Consider the following 20,044-nt stretch of genomic DNA (forward strand, 5'->3'; position numbering starts at 1 on the left):
CCACGTGGTTAGAATGTGTGAAGCCCATTTCTGTTGTCCTTCGCCATGATATTGTTGGAATATTGCCCAAACCACACTCACTCACTCTCCCACTCCCTCCAAGTCGAGCAATATTCCAGCAGCTACAACCTTTGGTGATACATCAGAGATTTATGATTTCTGATTCTGGAAAAGGGTTTTGTAATCTTTATTTATTAATCGATATTTCAACTGCTGAATTTACATCCACATCCTTTACAAACTGTGGGTGGTCAGTGCATAATCTGATTAATACAACAGAGTAGGTACATAATGTCGTAGCGCATAATGCTGTTTCACGCATTAGGAAATCAATCAGTAAGACAAGATTGTTTGTGGGGGATTCATAGCTCCGAAACAAAGCTCATTACCCCTGAATCCCAGCCTAGGCCTGTCTCGGTTATCTCCTAAAACCCCTACATCCCATTTCCCCAACAACCCAGTTCCCCTACAATTAGTTAAAACAACACACGGCATTTACCTGTCTGGCATTATGAACTCACCTAAAGGAGAGATTAAGGTCTGGAGTAGAGGTAGTAGAAATGAAAGGGGCAGAGCTTTAGGGGATAAGGGGACTTAAAGGAAAGTTTGAAAAAAGAAGAATTAATGTAAGTGTAATGAAAGATGCCTGTATGATGAGAAGACAATTTTTAGAAATTACGAAAATAACAGTAGGAAGAAACAAGACGGTAATGATGACAAGATTCTGGCGTTTGGCAGTCTAGAGAGTCTAGAGGCCTTGCAGTCATCTGAGATTCTATACATGGATGGAACGTTCACTGCCTGCCCTGGACTGTGTCATGCATCCAGACAGACTTCAGCCAATGGCTGCTATTTGTGCTGTCAAAGTCGTGTTTCTTACTGCCGATGTGAAGGGATGTTTCTTCCATTACTGCCAGGCTATATGGAGGAAGGTCCAGGATCTGGGACTAGCTGTCGCGTATCGAGAAGATCCTGAAGTCTGCAAGTGGATAAGAAGAGCAGCTGGCCTACCCCTACTCCCCCAGAACAAGATCCAGGACACGTGGATTGACGTAATGGACAACACACCAGATGTACTAAGAGCTGTCGCCTTCAACGACTACATCGTCACTACCTGGGTCGACCACGGAGCACGATTCCCCCTACCACTGTGGAACCATCACGGTATTACAGGTCCCAGGACGAACAACAGCCTTGAAGGCTTTCACAACCGACTCAACCGAGGTCTCCCTCACCAACATCCCAACATCTACCGATTTGTGGAGGTAGTCAGGAAGGTGGAACAGGCAGAACGAGCTAAGTTTTTAGCAGCTCCAAGAGCCAGGAAGAGAGTGTACAGAGAGGTGGAGAACCGTCTCTGCCGCCTGAAGGACGAGTTGAATAGAGAGGTGAAATCCCCAATGCAGGTTTAAGATGCGGTTGGCCATCTCCTCAGGCTGGGATAAAGAGTGCACTGAACATTTGAGATGAAATTTATTATAATGTATTATGAATTTTGAAAAATGAACATTTTATTATAATGTATTATGAATTTTGAATAATATCGTAATCGTAATTAAATATTTATCTCAATCTATTCGTGTTTCTTGGGTTGTTCCACTGTATGAAATAGGTAACAGACTAGGGATTAGCAGTGCCATGGACCGTGAACTTTGTTGTCTTAAGCTGTAGGGGAAATGGGATGTAGGGGTTTGGGGAGGTTACCCCTGTCTCGGAAGCTTCAGTACTGCTGAGTAAATATATACTATTATCACAGCCTGTTGCTATCAACACTGTATGTTTGTATTTGACACTGCCCACTGCCATCATGTTATATACTGCCATTGAATATTCTACTACCACTCTATTGTTTACTGTCACTGTAATGCTGTACTACCACTCTATTGTTTACTGTCACTGTAATTGCTGTGCAGTAATTTGTATTGATTTGCAAACTTAGTGAATTTTGTGATACATTTGTTTATTGTATATCACTGATGGTTTCACACTGATTTCTTTTACAAACAGATTTCTGGATTGACATATTGTTTCAATTTCGACATTTAACAACTGTCATCTGTATAGTGCGGCGTTAAACAACATTAAAAAGCTGCCTGCCTGGTATAACGTAGGTGTACGCGTGATGATGGAACATGTAGATATTACAGCCTTCACGGACCTAACGCTCATGGTAATCGATTTTGTCACGTGAAAGTTGGCTGTCAAATCATCAGTTGGCACCACCTGTCAAAGTGTTTTAGTAATCCGCGGGTAATAGGTACGCTCTCTTTCCAGTATAATGTTGAAGCACACACACAGATACTGTTGACACAGGGGTTTTTCACGAAATACATAACATTTATCACAAACATGATTCACGGTGGTATATCAGTCCTTTTGCAATTTGCCATCCCCTGGTATCGATATGTAACGTGAAGTGTATGCGAGTATGTATGGCGTTGTATATAACACGAATAATTCACTAGGGTTCCAGTAATGTAATAACTTACTCAATTCATGATTCCTGGATATATGAAGACCCGTGTCAATATCTCATTAGTTTGTTTTTTTCTAAACCAATAGATGAAAATATAACCTAATGATTAATATGTACGTTTGTGTTTGTGTGTACCTAATATGTGACCGTCATGCTTGTATCTGTACGTCCTCACTAACTGCCCGTCAATATGCTTGCCAATGGAGAAACGATATGTATGTATTGAATCGAGCATCGTATATGTAGGTTCTGTTATCAATAGCTACTTGGAATCGGAGAGAACCACTGGAGCTTGTGCCATATCGTGTTTTCTCTGTATCATATGTTGTGCTGCTGACGTGACAGCCGTGCCAGGGCGGGCGTCCTCTTCGAGGTCCCCCCTGCCACGATTAGACCCTGCTGCTTTCCTCTTTGTGGTGGCATCTGAAGGGGCATCCTCTTCGAGGTCCCCCCTGCCACGATTAGACCCTGCTGCTTTCCTCTTTGTGGTGGCATCTGAAGGGGCATCCTCTTCGAGGTCCCCCCTGCCACGATTAGACCCTGCTGCTTTCCTCTTTGTGGTGGCATCTGAAGGGGCATCCTCTTCGAGGTCCCCCCTGCCACGATTAGACCCTGCTGCTTTCCTCTTTGTGGTGGCATCTGAAGGGGCATCCTCTTCATGGTCCCCCCTGCCACGATTAGACCCTGCTGCTTTCCTCTTTGTGGTGGCATCTGAAGGGGCATCCTCCCCTAGTATTGCGACCAGAAGTAGTTTCACAGCAAATGAATGCGAAATACGTCATATTATATACTGCCATTGAATGCTGTACAACCACTCTATTGTGTACTGCCATTGTAATTGCTGTGCAGTAATTTGTATTGATTTGCAAACTTAGTGAATTTTGTGATACATTTGTTTATTGTATATCACTGATGGTTTCACACTGATTTCTTTTACAAACAGATTTCTGGATTGACATATTGTTTCAATTTCGACATTTAACAACTGTCATCTGTATAGTGCGGCGTTAAACAACATTAAAAAGCTGCCTGCCTGGTATAACGTAGGTGTACGCGTGATGATGGAACATGTAGATATTACAGCCTTCACGGACCTAACGCTCATGGTAATCGATTTTGTCACGTGAAAGTTGGCTGTCAAATCATCAGTTGGCACCACCTGTCAAAGTGTTTTAGTAATCCGCGGGTAATAGGTACGCTCTCTTTCCAGTATAATGTTGAAGCACACACACAGATACTGTTGACACAGGGGTTTTTCACGAAATACATAACATTTATCACAAACATGATTCACGGTGGTATATCAGTCCTTTTGCAATTTGCCATCCCCTGGTATCGATATGTAACGTGAAGTGTATGCGAGTATGTATGGCGTTGTATATAACACGAATAATTCACTAGGGTTCCAGTAATGTAATAACTTACTCAATTCATGATTCCTGGATATATGAAGACCCGTGTCAATATCTCATTAGTTTGTTTTTTTCTAAACCAATAGATGAAAATATAACCTAATGATTAATATGTACGTTTGTGTTTGTGTGTACCTAATATGTGACCGTCATGCTTGTATCTGTACGTCCTCACTAACTGCCCGTCAATATGCTTGCCAATGGAGAAACGATATGTATGTATTGAATCGAGCATCGTATATGTAGGTTCTGTTATCAATAGCTACTTGGAATCGGAGAGAACCACTGGAGCTTGTGCCATATCGTGTTTTCTCTGTATCATATGTTGTGCTGCTGACGTGACAGCCGTGCCAGGGCGGGCGTCCTCTTCGAGGTCCCCCCTGCCACGATTAGACCCTGCTGCTTTCCTCTTTGTGGTGGCATCTGAAGGGGCATCCTCTTCGAGGTCCCCCCTGCCACGATTAGACCCTGCTGCTTTCCTCTTTGTGGTGGCATCTGAAGGGGCATCCTCTTCGAGGTCCCCCCTGCCACGATTAGACCCTGCTGCTTTCCTCTTTGTGGTGGCATCTGAAGGGGCATCCTCTTCGAGGTCCCCCCTGCCACGATTAGACCCTGCTGCTTTCCTCTTTGTGGTGGCATCTGAAGGGGCATCCTCTTCATGGTCCCCCCTGCCACGATTAGACCCTGCTGCTTTCCTCTTTGTGGTGGCATCTGAAGGGGCATCCTCTTCGAGGTCCCCCCTGCCACGATTAGACCCTGCTGCTTTCCTCTTTGTGGTGGCATCTGAAGGGGCATCCTCTTCGAGGTCCCCCCTGCCACGATTAGACCCTGCTGCTTTCCTCTTTGTGGTGGCATCTGAAGGGGCATCCTCCCCTGGTATTGTACTCACATCTTCCTGGGTGTTAAGCTCTTGTTCTGCAAGTACTTGATCACTGCAAGTTACTCGAGTGTGTCAACTTCCTCAAGTTTGTCAAGTTTGTTATAGATGCTTTTTTTAATTTACTGACTTGACTCAGCGAATCAGTTTGCTCATTTGACTCACATTTACATGCACTTGGGAAGCTTGGATGTGTACCAATAACACCCCGAATTGCTAAATGTGTGATGATACGTGCGATGGCATAGTCCAACACCCATAACTATATTGTAAAGCCTCAGCTAAACTGAGGAACCCCTTTATGAACATATATTCGACATTCCCTATTGTATACGTGAGCCCTGGTTGAATGGCTGAGCCCTGGTGTTATCCCTATCAAGAGCAATACGCTCCTGGAATCTAAGATCTCGATCTATCTATGGATAATACAACGAGTCTTACCACTGTATGTTTGTTGTTTAACGCCGCACTCAGCAATAGTCCAGCTATAGAGAGGCGGTCTGTAAATGATCGCGTCTGGACCAGACAGTCCAGTGATTAACATCATGAGCATCGATTCAATGACATGCATCAACCAAGTCAGTGTGCCTGATCAGCCGATCCCGTTAGTCGCCTCTTACGACGAGCATAGTCGCCTGTTCTTACGTTCATAGTGATGTACAACGCTATAACTGTACACAGACAACATCCTCCTCCTCACAGTCGACCAGAAGTAGTTTCACAGCAAATGAATACGAAATACGTCATCCGAGGAATGTGAGAAATATATCAATATCTATCTTATACAACAGCAATGTCACAGTATGTCACAACTGGTCATTTTGACAGCATGTAACAATAATAGGTGTTGGAGAAACCGCGTTGGAGCATTCACCATTTTTGACAATGTCGTTATCGAGTGGGCCCCTGGTGTGTATTGGTTAGCATAAGTACCCAGCAACCTCTGCCGGAAGATGAATTGGGTGTGGGCTCGGTATCTTGGTTGATCATTGCAACCTAACGACGTGGAACTTATATCATGATATAGATTACGTCACATTTTTCCTTATTTAGAAAATATATTTAGACATCTTCAAACCATCGACAACGGGCATGGTGTTCAGAAACGGTGAAACATAATCATATCCACATTCAAACTCACAGCGAAATGAGGAGCCTTAGACGACTGGGTCCCGCGTGCTCATATTGGTGTAGAATGGGAACGTAATCGACAGTACAATTAACGCGGATGAGAAGGAGCATTCTGATTTCCTCACGATGTTGCTCGCTCCAAGGCTCACTATGGGGTCACAAGTCAGATTACATGACGGCTCTCTTAGGTAAAAATTATCTGAGGCGATAGCTCGATTATAACTGATATCACGGTGCCAATGTTTTTGGTCATTTCATTTGTTGCCTACAAGCTAAAGAACTTATTTCAAAACATAAACAAGTGTTCAGAAAAATGATGAACTTATGGCAAAAGCCGGTAGTGACCACCGTTATATTATGTTACAAGTTCTTTCTGTGTCTGCATGCGTATTAGTCAGTTGGCAACCAGCGGAAAAGAGGCTTAGTTCAAATTTTCGTTCCCACATTTTCCTGTATACCTTAAACCTTTTCTATTGCATAAAGGAGGTATCTGTACACAATGTTCATTGGGGAGTAAGCTTGCAAGTGTGTGCGTGAGTTTTCAGGGGGTCAAAATTGCATAACTTGAAGGAAAAATGCATAATTTGACAAAATTGGCTGTAACATTTTTATTAAGTCATTAAACTATCCAAATTATGTTTTTGATTACAGGTAATGTGTTCGGTTATCTGAATTTGGCAAACATTTTGTTTCATTTAACTGTTATTCTCATTCTCAGTGGAAACATTGATTAACAGTTAACAGTTAAATGAAACCAAATGTTTGCCAAATTCAGATAACCGAACACCAAAATACAAGCATACACTTGCAAGCCTACTACCCAATGAACATTGTGTACAGATACCTCCTTTATGCAATAGAAAAGGTTTAAGGTATACAGGAAAATGTGGGAACGAAAATCTTGTTTTCCCCCCTGGCCAACTGACTATTTATGGTTACATAAATATGTTTGCTTCAGTCAGGGTTGCTCAGATTAGTATGTCTATGCCATTCTGTTTTTGTTAAGATCAATCCAAGACTGACAATAACAGATGTTAAAGTGTAACAGTGCTGCATTTCTATTTGTAAACAGTAGTTCATCTTTCTATCACCTTTTCAGAATGCTTTTCTCTGTAGAAGGTGACTGTCACAACAGGGAGTAATACCAAAGCCAGATAAGAACTAATAATCAATTTGCGAGCCAGCATCTTTCATTCACCTTTTCAGAATGCTTTTCTCAGGTTTCTCAGGTGACTGTCACAACAGGGAGTAATACCAAAGCCAGATATGAACTAATAATCAACTTATTTACCCTTGCTAGACCGCCTCCGTGGGCAAGTGGTAGAGCACCTGTACTGAGACCGGAAGGTCAGGGTTTGATACCCAACCGCGTCATACCAAAAGACATTAAAAGATGGTACTTGTTGTTACTCTGTCTTGCGCTTGGCGTTAAAGGGCTAAAACAAGGACTGTCGGCTCGGAGTCAGTATACAGTGTCTGAGTGGGGTATGCATGTTAAACTGCGGCATGGTATCTCAGTGGGCTAGCACTATAAAATCGGACTAGTATAAGAGCGCGCGCGCACGCACGCTCGCACGCACGAACGCACATGCACAAATACACACATACACACACACACACACACACACACACACACACACACACACACACACACACACACACACACACACACACACACGTCGCTATATGAGTGCAATAATCTTGGACGCGACGTTAAACCCCACCTCAACTCACCAATTTACTAACAAAATATTCACTCACACTAACTGACTTCAGCCCACTGTTACTCTGCCACACATATCATACACACGCATACGTTCACTTACTAACCAATCACTTCGCTCCTTCCCCTCAACCCTGTCCCCACTGATACATGTTGATACTAAAACCACACCAAATCATAATGTAAATCATCAATCAATACAGCAATGCATATTACATCAGGTATCAGGTTGGTGATGCAGTCTAGCATACACCACACACAGTGTGTTATAGAACATCACTGTCACCCTCAAGGTGAATCCAGCCACTGCGGTAATGCTATACTGTTTCCACAGATGTAACTCCAACTCTCACAGTAAACGTCTCACATCGGCTCTATCTTTCTCTCATCCCTATAAAATACTGTTTTGGCTAAATTTCGCGTTCTCGCGATCTCTCATTCTCGCACTTTGGGCATATTTAGCTCGTTTCCTAAGATAGAGATGGCAAGAATGCGAGATCGCGAGAATGTCCCTTACAGTATTCCATACATCACAGGCGTTTGCCGGGTCTCGGTCGTCATCACTTCCTCGCTTTCGATCACACAGTCCAGCTGCCTTAACGTTAAAGTTCATTTTGCTCACATTAGGCTTCCCTCTGATCCGGACACTATAGAATCCAATGTAAACACCTCAGTACACACTACCATTCATCCTCCAATGTAAGCACCTCAGTACACACTACCATTCATCCTCCAATGTAAACACCTCAGTACACACTACCATTCATCCTCCAATGTAAACACCTCAGTACACACTACCATTCATCCTCCAATGTAAGCACCTCAGTACACACTACCATTCATCCTCCAATGTAAGCACCTCAGTACACACTACAATTCATCCTCCAATGTAAGCACCTGATCAGAACACACTACCATTCATCCTCCAATAAGCATGAATACGCATATTCAGAATGGTTGTACTTACATGAGTAATTCAACACACAGTCGAGCATGCAACTTGGTTAGAATATCTAACTAAGAGATGTTGCACTATGATATATGCTTCACATTGCATTCTACAATGTTGGTGATAATTTTACACACGTACAATGACGACAGCCAACACATTGTCATGTATAGCTTACTTCGTGTGAGATGAAACGGGGTTTAATGTCGCCAGAAAGAGTACAAACAAATCATTGTCTCTCACACTCTCTCACACATACACTCTCTCTCACTCTCACACACTCTCACTCCATCTCTCACTCACACACTCTCTCTCTCCCACTCACTCTCTGTCTCACACACTCTCTCACTCTCTCTCTCACACTCTCTCAAACACACTCTCTGTCTCACACGCTCTCTCTCTCTCTCACTCACACACACTGTCTCACACACACTCTCTCACTCACACACACTCTGTCTCACACACTCTCTCACTCCCTCTCTCTCACACACTCTGTCTCACACACACTCTCACTCCCTCTCTCACTCACACACTCTCTCTCTCTCTCACACACTCTCTCTGTCTCACACACTCTCTCTCTCACACTCTCTCTGTCTCACACACACTCTCACTCTGTCTCACTCACACACACTCTCTCTTACACACTCTCTCACTCCCTCTCTCTCTCACACACTCTCTCTGTCTCACACACACTCTCACTCCCTCTCTCACTCACACACCCTCTCTCTCACTCTTACTCTCTCACTCACACACTATCTGTCTCACACACTCTCTCTCTCACACTCTCACACACTCTCTCTGTCTCACACACACTCTCTCACTCACAAACACTCTCTCACTCACACACACTCTGTCTCACACACTCTCTCACTCCCTCTCTCTCACACACTCTCTGTCTCACACACACTCTCACTCCCTCTCTCACTCACACACTCTCTCTCTCTCACTCTCACACTCTCTCTGTCTCACACACTCTCTCTCACACTCTCTCACACACTCTCTCTGTCTCACACACACTCTCACTCTGTCTCACTCACACACACTCTCTCTTACACACTCTCTCACTCCCTCTCTCTCTCACACACTCTCTCTGTCTCACACACACTATCACTCCCTCTCTCACTCACACACCCTCTCTCTCACTCTCTCACTCACACACACTATCTGTCTCACACACTCTCTCTCTCTCACACTCTCTGTCTCACACACACTCTCACTCCCTCTCTCACTCACACACTCTCTCTCTCTCTCTCACGCTCTCTCACACACTCTCTCTGTCTCACACACTCTCTCACTCTCTCTCACACACTCTCTCACTCTCTCTCTCACACTCTCACACACTCTCTCTGTCTCACACACACTCACTCTGTCTCACTCGCACACACTCTCTGTCACACACACTCTCTCACTCCCTCTCTCTCTCACACACTCTCTCTGTCTCACACACACTCTCTCTCCCTCTCTCACTCACACTATTTCTCTCACTCTAACTCTCTCTCACTCACACACACTGTCTGTCTCACACACTCTCTCACTCTCTCTCTCTCACTCCCTCTCTCTCTCACACACTCTCTCTGTCTCACACACACTCTCACTCCCTCTCTCACTCACACACTCTCTCTCTCTCTCACGCTCTCTCTCTGTCTCACACACTCTCTCACTCTCTCTCACACACTCTCTCACTCTCTCTCTCACACTCTCACACACTCTCTCTGTCTCACACACACTCACTCTGTCTCACTCGCACACACTCTCTGTCACACACACTCTCTCACTCCCTCTCTCTCTCACACACACTCTCTGTCTCACACACACTCTCTCTCCCTCTCTCACTCACACTATTTCTCTCACTCTAACTCTCTCTCACTCACACACACTGTCTGTCTCACACACTCTCTCACTTTCTCTCTCACACTCTCTCACACACTCTCTCTGTCTCACACACACTCTCACTCTGTCTCACTCACACACACTCTCTGTCTCACACACTCTCTCACACCCTCTCTCTCTCACACACTCTCTCTGTCTCACACACACTCTCTCTCCCTCTCTCACTCACACTCTTTCTCTCACTCTCACTCTCTCTCACTCACACACACTCTCTGTCTCACACACTCTCGCACTCTCTCTCTCACACTCTCACACACTCTCTCTGTCTCACACACACTCTCACTCTCTCTCACACACGCTCTCTCTCACTCTCTCACTCACACACACTCTCTCACTCTCACACTCTCTCTGTCTCACACACGCTCTCTCTCACTCTCTCACTCACACACACTCTCTCACTCACACACTCTCTGTCTCACACACACTCTCTCTCACTCTCACACACACACACTCTCTCTGTGTCACACACACTCTCACTCCCTCTCTCTCTCACTCATGTTCTTACACTCGACAGCACTCACCAGTTTACCAACACTTCGATCATTTGACGTCACTGACAATTACCATAAACATATTAACAACAGTATTCAACCGGCACATAACCCATAGCAATTTGTTTTCAAGATTATTGAAATGTGTGTAGCAAGATTCAACATGTGTCGTTCGTTGACCTTGATCTGACTTTAGCCATTCGAGCACATTCATTCTCTAGAAAAGAACCACTGGACCAATGAAGCTGAACCTTCACATATTTATTCCCATCAATGATGACAACTTAATTATAGGGGTAGATTCTCATTTCTCATGTGGCTTTGATAACATATTAGAACACGTTCATTTTCAGTAAACATAAAACCCGTGAAGATCCGGGGTAGAATAGGTCTCCAGCAACCCATGCTTGTCGTAAGAGGCGACTAACGGGATCGGGTGGTCAGGCTCTCTGACTTGGTGGATACATTTTGCATAGATCGGTGCTTATGAAGTCAATAGTTGGATTGTCTGGTCCAGACTCGATTATTTACAGACCGCCGTCATATAGCTGAAATATTGCTGAGTGCGTCGTGAAACAAACAAACAAACAAACAAACCAGGAAACATATAGCAATTAGAGTGTAAATAGGTGTATGTCCCTATTTATGAGAAGGTCAATGGTCAAGGTTACTAGTAAAAGACGCTGACAACTGTGTATAGTGGCATGTCTTCGAAAAGTATAAATATTTTTATCACTACACTTGATCTCTACCTTGACCCTGCTACGAAAGTATATTTATGAAATACTGGCGAGTGAAATATGATCATACTTTCTGTGGATTGTCTTTAATTTGATGAAAATGTATTCAGGCATAAAAAAATTATCGTTTATGAATGAATTGGAAAATAATGTATTGCACTTATTCACTATAAGAACAGATTCAAGTTTAAACCTTGCGTTAAAGGAAATTAACAGTTGTGTATTGCAACAATCCTGTATGATATCGAATGTTTATTGTTGCGAATAAATAAACATGAAGTAAACATGTAATCAGCTTAACTCTTTTCAGATTTGTCCACAACATCTACAATATTTGTATTCCAAAGCTGACAGCATCTTTGAAATGACTCTTCTGACATTCTAGCCGGTTGAATACCTAGCCAGGTGAGCTACCTGTAGATTGTCGTTGCACTGTTATTTTCCTTTTTCGAAGGTAGAATAACTTTCGAGGTCATGTTCAAGTTTAATATTGTGTTCATATTACTCACGAAGAGTTTACTATAGTTGGATGATTATATCCTATCGGATCGCCTCCGTGGTCTAGTGGTAGAGCGTCCGCCCGGAGAGCGGAAGGCCCGGGTTCGATCCCCGACCGCGTCATACTAAAAGGCGTTAAAAATGGTACTTGGTGATACCCTGTCTGGCGCTCGGCATTAAGGGGCTGAAACAAGGACTGCTCGGCTCGGAGTCAGCATACTGTGTCTGAGTGGGGTATTCATGTTTAACTGCGGCATGGTATGTCAGTGAGCTAGCACTATAAATCGGCATCAGTACAAGCCTCATACACACAAGCATGCGCGTCGCTATATAAGTGCAATAATCTTGGACGCGACGTTGAACCCCATTTCATCTCACCTCACCATAATAGCCTGTCGTTTTCATGAACACATATGCAATCGCAGACTGTACTTGAGAACTTGCAAACGATTTCAAAATTTCAGTCTAAGCTAAACGCCTTTTGGATTTGTTACATATTAGGATGTCGGCTACGATCAAGGGTATAACATGGCTACATCGTGTTATTTGGAGATACATAACATCTTTAATATAAAACGTCATCCATCTGAGAATAACCTGTCTCATTTATCCGCGAAACAAATTCCTTTGGGCGTAAAAGGCGGTGAAAATTGTATGAAGAATCACCGAAAATCAGTGATGACACCACGATGTTCGCGAAAAGAGAAATAACAGCGACAAAACCCTATCCAGATTCATAAAAGAACTGTGCCAAAAGCAGAGTCGATTGTACATGTACGATTCCGACTATATCATGTGTTTGTGAATCACTATCGACCAGCGATGATACCATGTGCGAATTGTCTTTGAGTCTACTGAAGTAAGACAAAACTTCAAATACATTTTCTTTTCAGTATACAGACTGTGTTCAACGTTAAAGTTCATTTTATTACTTTATTAGAGCTTAAATGTGTGCATTTACATTTGAATTCAGTTATAAATGAGTGATTTGGTCACCCCAAGGCTACCTCGCCCTGCACGGCCCCAAGTCTCCACATCGATACTGACAATGTTATGAAATTAAACCAGCTTTACCAGATCGCCATGTAATGTATATTTCATAAATCTCGAGTTGACTAATAAATCATATTTAATATGAATTTCTAAAACTATTATAAAACAATTTATACGTACATTGTATGCGTCAAAAAATGTGTGCCATGGACTGTAAATTAGCTTTTGCAAATAAACTCTACAGTTTTATTAGTATACTTAAACATTTTGTTTTATAAACATTATATATTGTCATGTATAAATTATGTTATTTTCATGCATTGAAATATAAAGGCTCCCCCTGTTTGTTCATTCCATACATTTCACCGGTGAACAGCTCGCTGTAGGTGAGTATTTACATTTCTGTAATAATCACTGATTATAGATACAGATTCATAATGGTTGCAAGGAGATCTAGATAAGCAATAGCATGTGGGTGTCTTCTATATTTGTCGTCAATTTAACAAAACCAAATACTCATTAGAACTTGAGTTTTGTCATTCGATACTCTATACGGGACGGTGGGGTAGCCTTGTGATTAAAGTGTTCGCCAGTCACGCCGGAGACATCAAGTCACGGCAAACCTGTACCCTTGTGTTCCCTCGTCACGCCGAAGACCCGGGTTCAATTCCCCACATGGGTACAATGTGTGAAGTCCATTTCTTGTGTTCCCCGCCGTGATATTGCTGGAATATTGCTAAAAGCGGCGTAAAAACATATTCACCCACTTACTCACTCATAACTTTTCCAGACTATATAATATACCGGAACATAATACCTTTGTATCCCTGGCGTTACATGCACTCATGAAGAGTTCACTCACTTTCACTCTAGCGCCATCTGATTCATCAATGCCAACTGATTTTTGTTCTTCCTGAAGTGATATGTTAAATATGATCTACTGATATCAAATGTTAGTTTTCCTTGTATTGTATTTGCTTAGTTAAAATCCATCTTGATATTATCGTTCATATACTATACATACAGACTATTAATTATTGCTGAATTTGAACACAAACGTTGTGGCATGTAGAGAGTTGGCTGGTGAAGGTTTGGACATTTTGAATGCAGTGCTAAATTATTTATCATTAGAGGTAAGATGGTCATCTTGACTGCAGTTCCTGACCATGAGGATGTCGGTGTTTGTGTGCGCGTTGGCATTGATGACCTTTGTCAATGTTACTACTGCTGCAATGTCTCCCCAAACAGGAAGCGACCTGCGTACTTTCTTGAAAACACTTGCACCTGTGTATGCCAGATATGTTCTTTGCTCCTTGTGCGTAAGTTCCTTTAAATGCACATTGGTAATTTCAAGCCTAACAGGACATTAAACCTGTTAATATCAGTAATTATTATAAAATGTAATATATTTTACTATCTAGAACAATAACAGGAAATACACCATGTATAGCTATTAGATAGCTATGGGCAGTGCAGAACGAGGCGTGGTTTATTTCACGATGAGACATTGTTCTATCCTGACGTCATTCGAACATGCGCACGCAACTTGTTGAGAGGGAAATGACTGTTTGTTAGTAAACGACGCACTCAGCAATATGTCAGCTATATTACGACGGTCTGTAAATAATCGAGTATGGACCAGACAATCCAGCGATTGACATCATGAGCATCGATCCACGCAACTGGGACACAATGCCATGCATCAACCAAGTCGTCGAGCCTCACCCTCTGAATAACGGAACTAACGGTAGTTGCCTCTTACGAAAAACAAAGTCGCCTTTTACGGCAAGTATTGGTTGCTGAAGACCTATTCTACTCCGGGTCTTCACGGGCCTGATGAGTTGTTCCACATAGATGTTCCTGGGCAACGTTTTGGTTTGTTGTTTAACGCCGCACTCAGCAATATTCCAGCTATATGACGGCGGTCTGTAAATAAAATCGTGTCTGGATCAGACAATCCAGTGATTGACATCATGAGCATCGATGGGATACGATGACATGCATCAACCAAGTCAGTCGCCTCTTACGAAAAGCATAGTTGCCTTTTAAGGCAAGCATTGGTTGCTGAAGACCTATTCCAGTCCGGATCTTCACGGGTCTACCGGGCAACTTAAATAAACCCAACAGCTGGGGATAGATGACAATCGATATTGGTAGAAAACGGTACCGATAATCGACGCATAAATTGTGAGAATATCCGGGAAATATAAACGTAGCCCCCCTGTTCATAAAATGGACTTGTCCGACATTGCGGAGGTCGGAGTGAGTCATCATTATTCAAATACGGGTAAATATTTGTAAAGCTTTTACATTTTATTAACATCCTGAAAGAGGCTGTCCATGATGTTGATATCTCATTTGAGAAATAAACGACGTCCATCATGGTTTATTGTACGATAAAGAACTCCCACTCGTCGTCTTATTCCTAGATATATATACACCTATCGATGTTAGTGTTAATATATCTATCTGTCTTTATTTTAGGGTGCGCGGTACAATATGTCCAAAAGCCAATGCGACGATGCTTTCAGGAAGACAGCAAACCAGTGGGGCGAAAGGTTCTCGTATTGGTTCACACCTAGTAAGCGTACAGACGCCATACGCAAGGCTCTCACGGTGAAATACAGGACTAAGCCAGGGGATTGGTGCGACCGGAAGTGGGTCAAGAAATATTTCTGAACGAGATGATTGCATTTGTACATCTTGGTTCACAATAAATGCAGATTGAAAAATTGTCGGATTTGTTCTTGCGAACGCCTGGAGTCATCATGTGTTGCTAAGTAACGTGACCTTGTTTTTTTGTACAAGTCACCACACGTATGATATTTTTTGTCTTCCTGTTCAAACATGCAAGCAAAGCAGTAAAACGTTTCATTATTTTACACAACTCGAATGTATAACACAGTGTCAGCAAGGAGTTGATGACTCGTTTAAAGGGTCTTGTCTTTAGTTGAGAATTTTTCCTTGGTATCTTGTTGTCTGTCTTGGAACCATTGGGCCGAGTGTGCGTCGGGAGCGTGTTGTACATATTTATACGAGACAAAAAACACTTCTCGTTTGGGTCTGGACCTGTGACGAACAATGACCTGGTAAAATAAACTCTTTCACTGGCATTAATATTTTTCCAAGTAAGTTTCTTACTCTCCTCTTTTATGGAAATAAAATGTTTGGATCGTAAACAGATAAGCCAACACTCAAACATATATAGTATGGACTGGCCTCCACTAAAATTTTAGGAAAAGTTTGAATGAGTGCTTTTTCAAATCCTCTGACTGGCTGTACTTCACCCACCCTGCCGTACATCGATCGAAAGTGGTATTGCCCTGCGTGGACTTCATCAGTATCAGTTTCTTGGGTCCATGGAACATGATACTGACCTCAGGATTGGTCAGTAATTGACAATTAAAGGAGACTGGTCTCGTATGGCGTCTATACAATATATCTCAGCATTTGGTACATATCAAGTTTGGACCCGTGAAGATCCGGGGTAGGATAGGTCTTCATTAACCTATGTTTGCCGTAAAAGGTGACTATGCTTGTCGTAAGATGCGACTAACGGGATCGGGTGGTCAGGCTCGCTGACTTGGTTGATGAATGTCATCTTATCCCAATTTCGTGGATCGATGCTCATGACATTAATCACTGGACTGTCTGGTCCAAGCACGATTATTTACAGACCGCCGTCATATAGCTGGAATATTGCTGAGTGCGGCGTTAAACAACAAACCAAAAACAACAACTTGTCAAATGTTATTTTACGAACAACGTCACAACTGAGTTCATCCCATGTGCGGTGATTTAAACCTCTCACACCTTTATCTAGTCTCTTCTGTTCAAAAAAGAAATGAAGAGTCTAATATTCTATTAGCCGTGTCAACATTAGTCTGTCTTACAGACCCTGATACAAATATATATCAAATACAGCCCATGCAAGTCTATAATGTTTGGCAAGTCTAGATCACTGTAGTCTATGTCAACATCTCCAAAGGTACATGCTTTTCTATAGCGTTCCTGTCAAAGTGTAAAGTCATCGCTTCTCATCTCTTGATGCCACTGCTGTGCAGGATATTCTACATTGGATGAGAAACTCTCTACATCTTCCGCTCGCTATACCACCTTGGGACGTAAAACCATATTTCGACGCAAAACATCGGAAAGTAAAGAATGTACCAAACAACACACATCTAAAATTACTACGCATGAAGATCCGGGGTAGATTAGGTCTTCAGCTGCCCATGCTTGCCGTAATAGGTGACTATGCTTGTCATAAGAGGCGACTAACGGGATCGGGTGGTCAGGCTCGCTGACTTGGTTGATGCATGTCATCGTATCCCATTTGCTTTAATCGATGCTCATGATGTCAGCCCATACTCGATTTACAGATAGTCGTCATACAGCGGTAATATTGCTGAGCGCGGCGTTAAGAGAGTTACCCCCCTTACACCATTGTTTGCAAATGTTGCAATAATATAACGAGATTCACTGGGTGGTTATATAGTTAACATATAATAAAAAAAACATATTAGGCCCACCTATTGTTACATTTGTACCCTGAACAAAGTCATCCTGTCACTTCCATAATGGCTTGATGTGCCAGGTTTTGTCAGGCTCCCAGGAGACGAGTCACTCCGACGACACTGGTACACCACGAGGACCCTTGGTGTAAATGTTGATCGTTTGACACTTGCATGTGTTTAACTTTATTCGTCTTTCTTAATTTGATTGTTTCTGTCTTGACGATACTCGTGCTTACAAATGGGCGTGAAACGTGACCACATCTTTGGTAAAATGAACCATCATGACAAGGGTACCTTGAAACCAGTGATCGGTTTCGCGGCACCCCATGTCATGGATGCTGCCGAAGAAGGTAAGCACGCGCAGTTTGGCTAACGACAGATCGGTTGGGTCATGCGCTGATTAAATGAGGTCCTCCTAAACACTGATTTAAAATAAATTACCTTTCATGTTACAATGTTTATAGATATTTCGTTTTGTAAGATTTGCGTTGTGCTATACTGAAATCCATTCAACATAACATCAAGCAAATCTCACAGAACGAATTGTTTATCTCCTAAATGATGCATACAAATTATACTTATTATAAATTTAATATGTCAAACTATGATAATTAAAAACACATTTCCTGTAAAATAAATTAAGAATTCAACGATTTCAAAATAAAAATCTCAGATTAAATATATGGGGGAGTGTTTCTGTATTTTATACAAACCTATACTCAGATAAACGATGTTCAATAAAGAAACACGACATCCCTGTCTGGTAAGATATCTTTATTTCGGTGTGACTGTCTGAAGCTTTTGTACCGCGAGAAGAAAATGGAACACCTGACCAATAAATTAGATATGATCCGACGAGGTTCGAGGATATCCAGTTCCTGACTTCACTCATAATTGGGGTCCCATGAAGATTCCGGTTTAGAATTGGTCCTCAGCAAACCATACTTGTAAGAGCCGACAAACGGGATTGGATGGCCAGGCTCGTTGACTTGGTTGATGCATGTCATCGTATCCCAGTTGCGCAGTTCGATGCTCATGATGTCAGTCACTGGACTGTCTGGTCCAGATTCGATTATTTACAGACTGCCGTCATATAACAATTGTTATATTTTGGGAAAACACTTTCTGAGTAAAGTAAAGATTCTCGTTCGGATCCTGGACGGGACTCAACACAAAAAAGTACGAGAGGCTGTACTTTACTATGAAAGTGTTATCCCAAATATAATATATGTTAGATTTAACCTCTACCTATATAGCATTGAGTGCCGTCCTATAGCTGGAATATTGCTGAGTGCGGCGTTTAACAACAAACAAACAAAAACAAACACTAAAGATGGTATTAACCATGAAATCGAAAAATGAGCCCCAAGCAATGAATCGAAGTCATTTGTTGATAATGTATCCGTTCAGAAAGTCACGGTATTACGCTAACATCTTGTCTTGGTAAGCTTTTTGAGAAAAATCTACTAAAAAGATTAGAAACGCGGACATCCCGAAATGCCTGTAATTTTCCCGAAATGTTGCAGTACGTTTGGCTTTAGGAAAGAGCACGGTGCTGTCATGTCGCTATTTACCCCCATTGAATGTGTGCAAAGTTTTGTTAACAGGGGATCATGTATAAGTAACGAGAAAGCTTTTGATCGAATATGGCACTCGGGTCTCTTCGTAAAACTCTATCATCTTGGTATTAGAGGCAAAATGTGGTCTCTGTTACATCACTGTTGTACTTCCATGTATGGTTGTGTTCAGTATAACGGCGAGCAATCTGATGTATTTGCTGTTAGATAAGGTATAGGTCAGGGTAGAGTTATCTCAGCTTGGCTTTTTCTTGTGTACATAAATGACCTCATAACTGAGCTTCGGCAGTTAGATACAGGATGCTGATGATACTACTCTTATCAGTTCCAGCCCCAAAGGTCTACAATCAGCCTTAGATACAGTTGTTAATTACGTATCCAAATGGCGATTAACCTATAATGCATCGAAAAGTAAAATTGTTGTGTTTTCATAAAAAGAAGCAGTTATTGTGTAAGCATGCTTTTCACTTATGAGATTATGACATACCTTTGTTTGATAATGTAAAATATGCAGGTGTTGTTCTGCAAAGTAAAGCGTACTATTAATTCTCTCCTCTCTGTTGGTCTAAATAGTAGCGAATTACATCAGTACGCAAGTATTAATATATGGGAAAGAATGATTTTACCAAGTTTTTTTATGGACGTGAATTACTACCGCCTCTGCACAGTAAAGATTTTGAATCAGCTGAAATCACCCAGCGTTACTTTACCAGGATTGTACAAGATTTTGACAACGTTCCCCTACTGATGCCACTATTGCTAGGACTCTG

General features: G+C 42.2%; 3 protein-coding genes and 1 long non-coding RNA gene across 4 annotated transcripts; 2 read left to right on the forward strand and 2 right to left on the reverse strand.

The window, feature by feature from the left end:
• Positions 1–785: 785 nt before the first annotated feature.
• LOC125383665 lies at positions 786–1,412 on the forward strand. Its single transcript, XM_048402366.1, has one exon. It carries the CDS (start codon positions 786–788, stop codon positions 1,410–1,412), a length of 627 nt encoding a protein of 208 aa, XP_048258323.1.
• A 1,382-nt stretch (positions 1,413–2,794) lies between these two features.
• Positions 2,795–3,199, reverse strand: LOC125383666 (proline-rich proteoglycan 2-like). The gene has a single exon (XM_048402367.1). It carries the CDS (start codon positions 3,197–3,199, stop codon positions 2,795–2,797), a length of 405 nt encoding a protein of 134 aa, XP_048258324.1.
• Positions 3,200–4,150: 951 nt separating this feature from the next.
• Positions 4,151–5,859, reverse strand: LOC125383667 (serine-aspartate repeat-containing protein I-like). The gene is made up of 2 exons (XM_048402368.1): positions 5,844–5,859; positions 4,151–4,803 (listed from the first exon to the last, which is right to left on the reverse strand). Exons 1-2 carry the CDS (start codon positions 5,857–5,859, stop codon positions 4,151–4,153), a joined length of 669 nt encoding a protein of 222 aa, XP_048258325.1.
• A 7,686-nt stretch (positions 5,860–13,545) lies between these two features.
• On the forward strand, positions 13,546–15,881 carry LOC125383727. Its single transcript, XR_007222890.1, has 3 exons — positions 13,546–13,566; positions 14,338–14,499; positions 15,665–15,881. It is a non-coding gene; the product is annotated as an uncharacterized LOC125383727 (long non-coding RNA).
• Positions 15,882–20,044: the final 4,163 nt, after the last annotated feature.

The sequence above is a fragment of the Haliotis rufescens genome, unplaced genomic scaffold (genome assembly GCF_023055435.1).
Source record: "Haliotis rufescens isolate VD_foot unplaced genomic scaffold, xgHalRufe1.0.p SCAF_26, whole genome shotgun sequence".
In the NCBI taxonomy this organism is placed as follows: Eukaryota; Metazoa; Mollusca; class Gastropoda; order Lepetellida; family Haliotidae; genus Haliotis; species Haliotis rufescens.

Bases quoted from the DNA above. Each gene is read 5' to 3' on its own strand.
- LOC125383666 (XM_048402367.1), bottom strand. From the start codon at position 3,199: ATGCCCCTTCAGATGCCACCACAAAGAGGAAAGCAGCAGGGTCTAATC.
- LOC125383665 (XM_048402366.1), top strand. From the start codon at position 786: ATGGAACGTTCACTGCCTGCCCTGGACTGTGTCATGCATCCAGACAGA.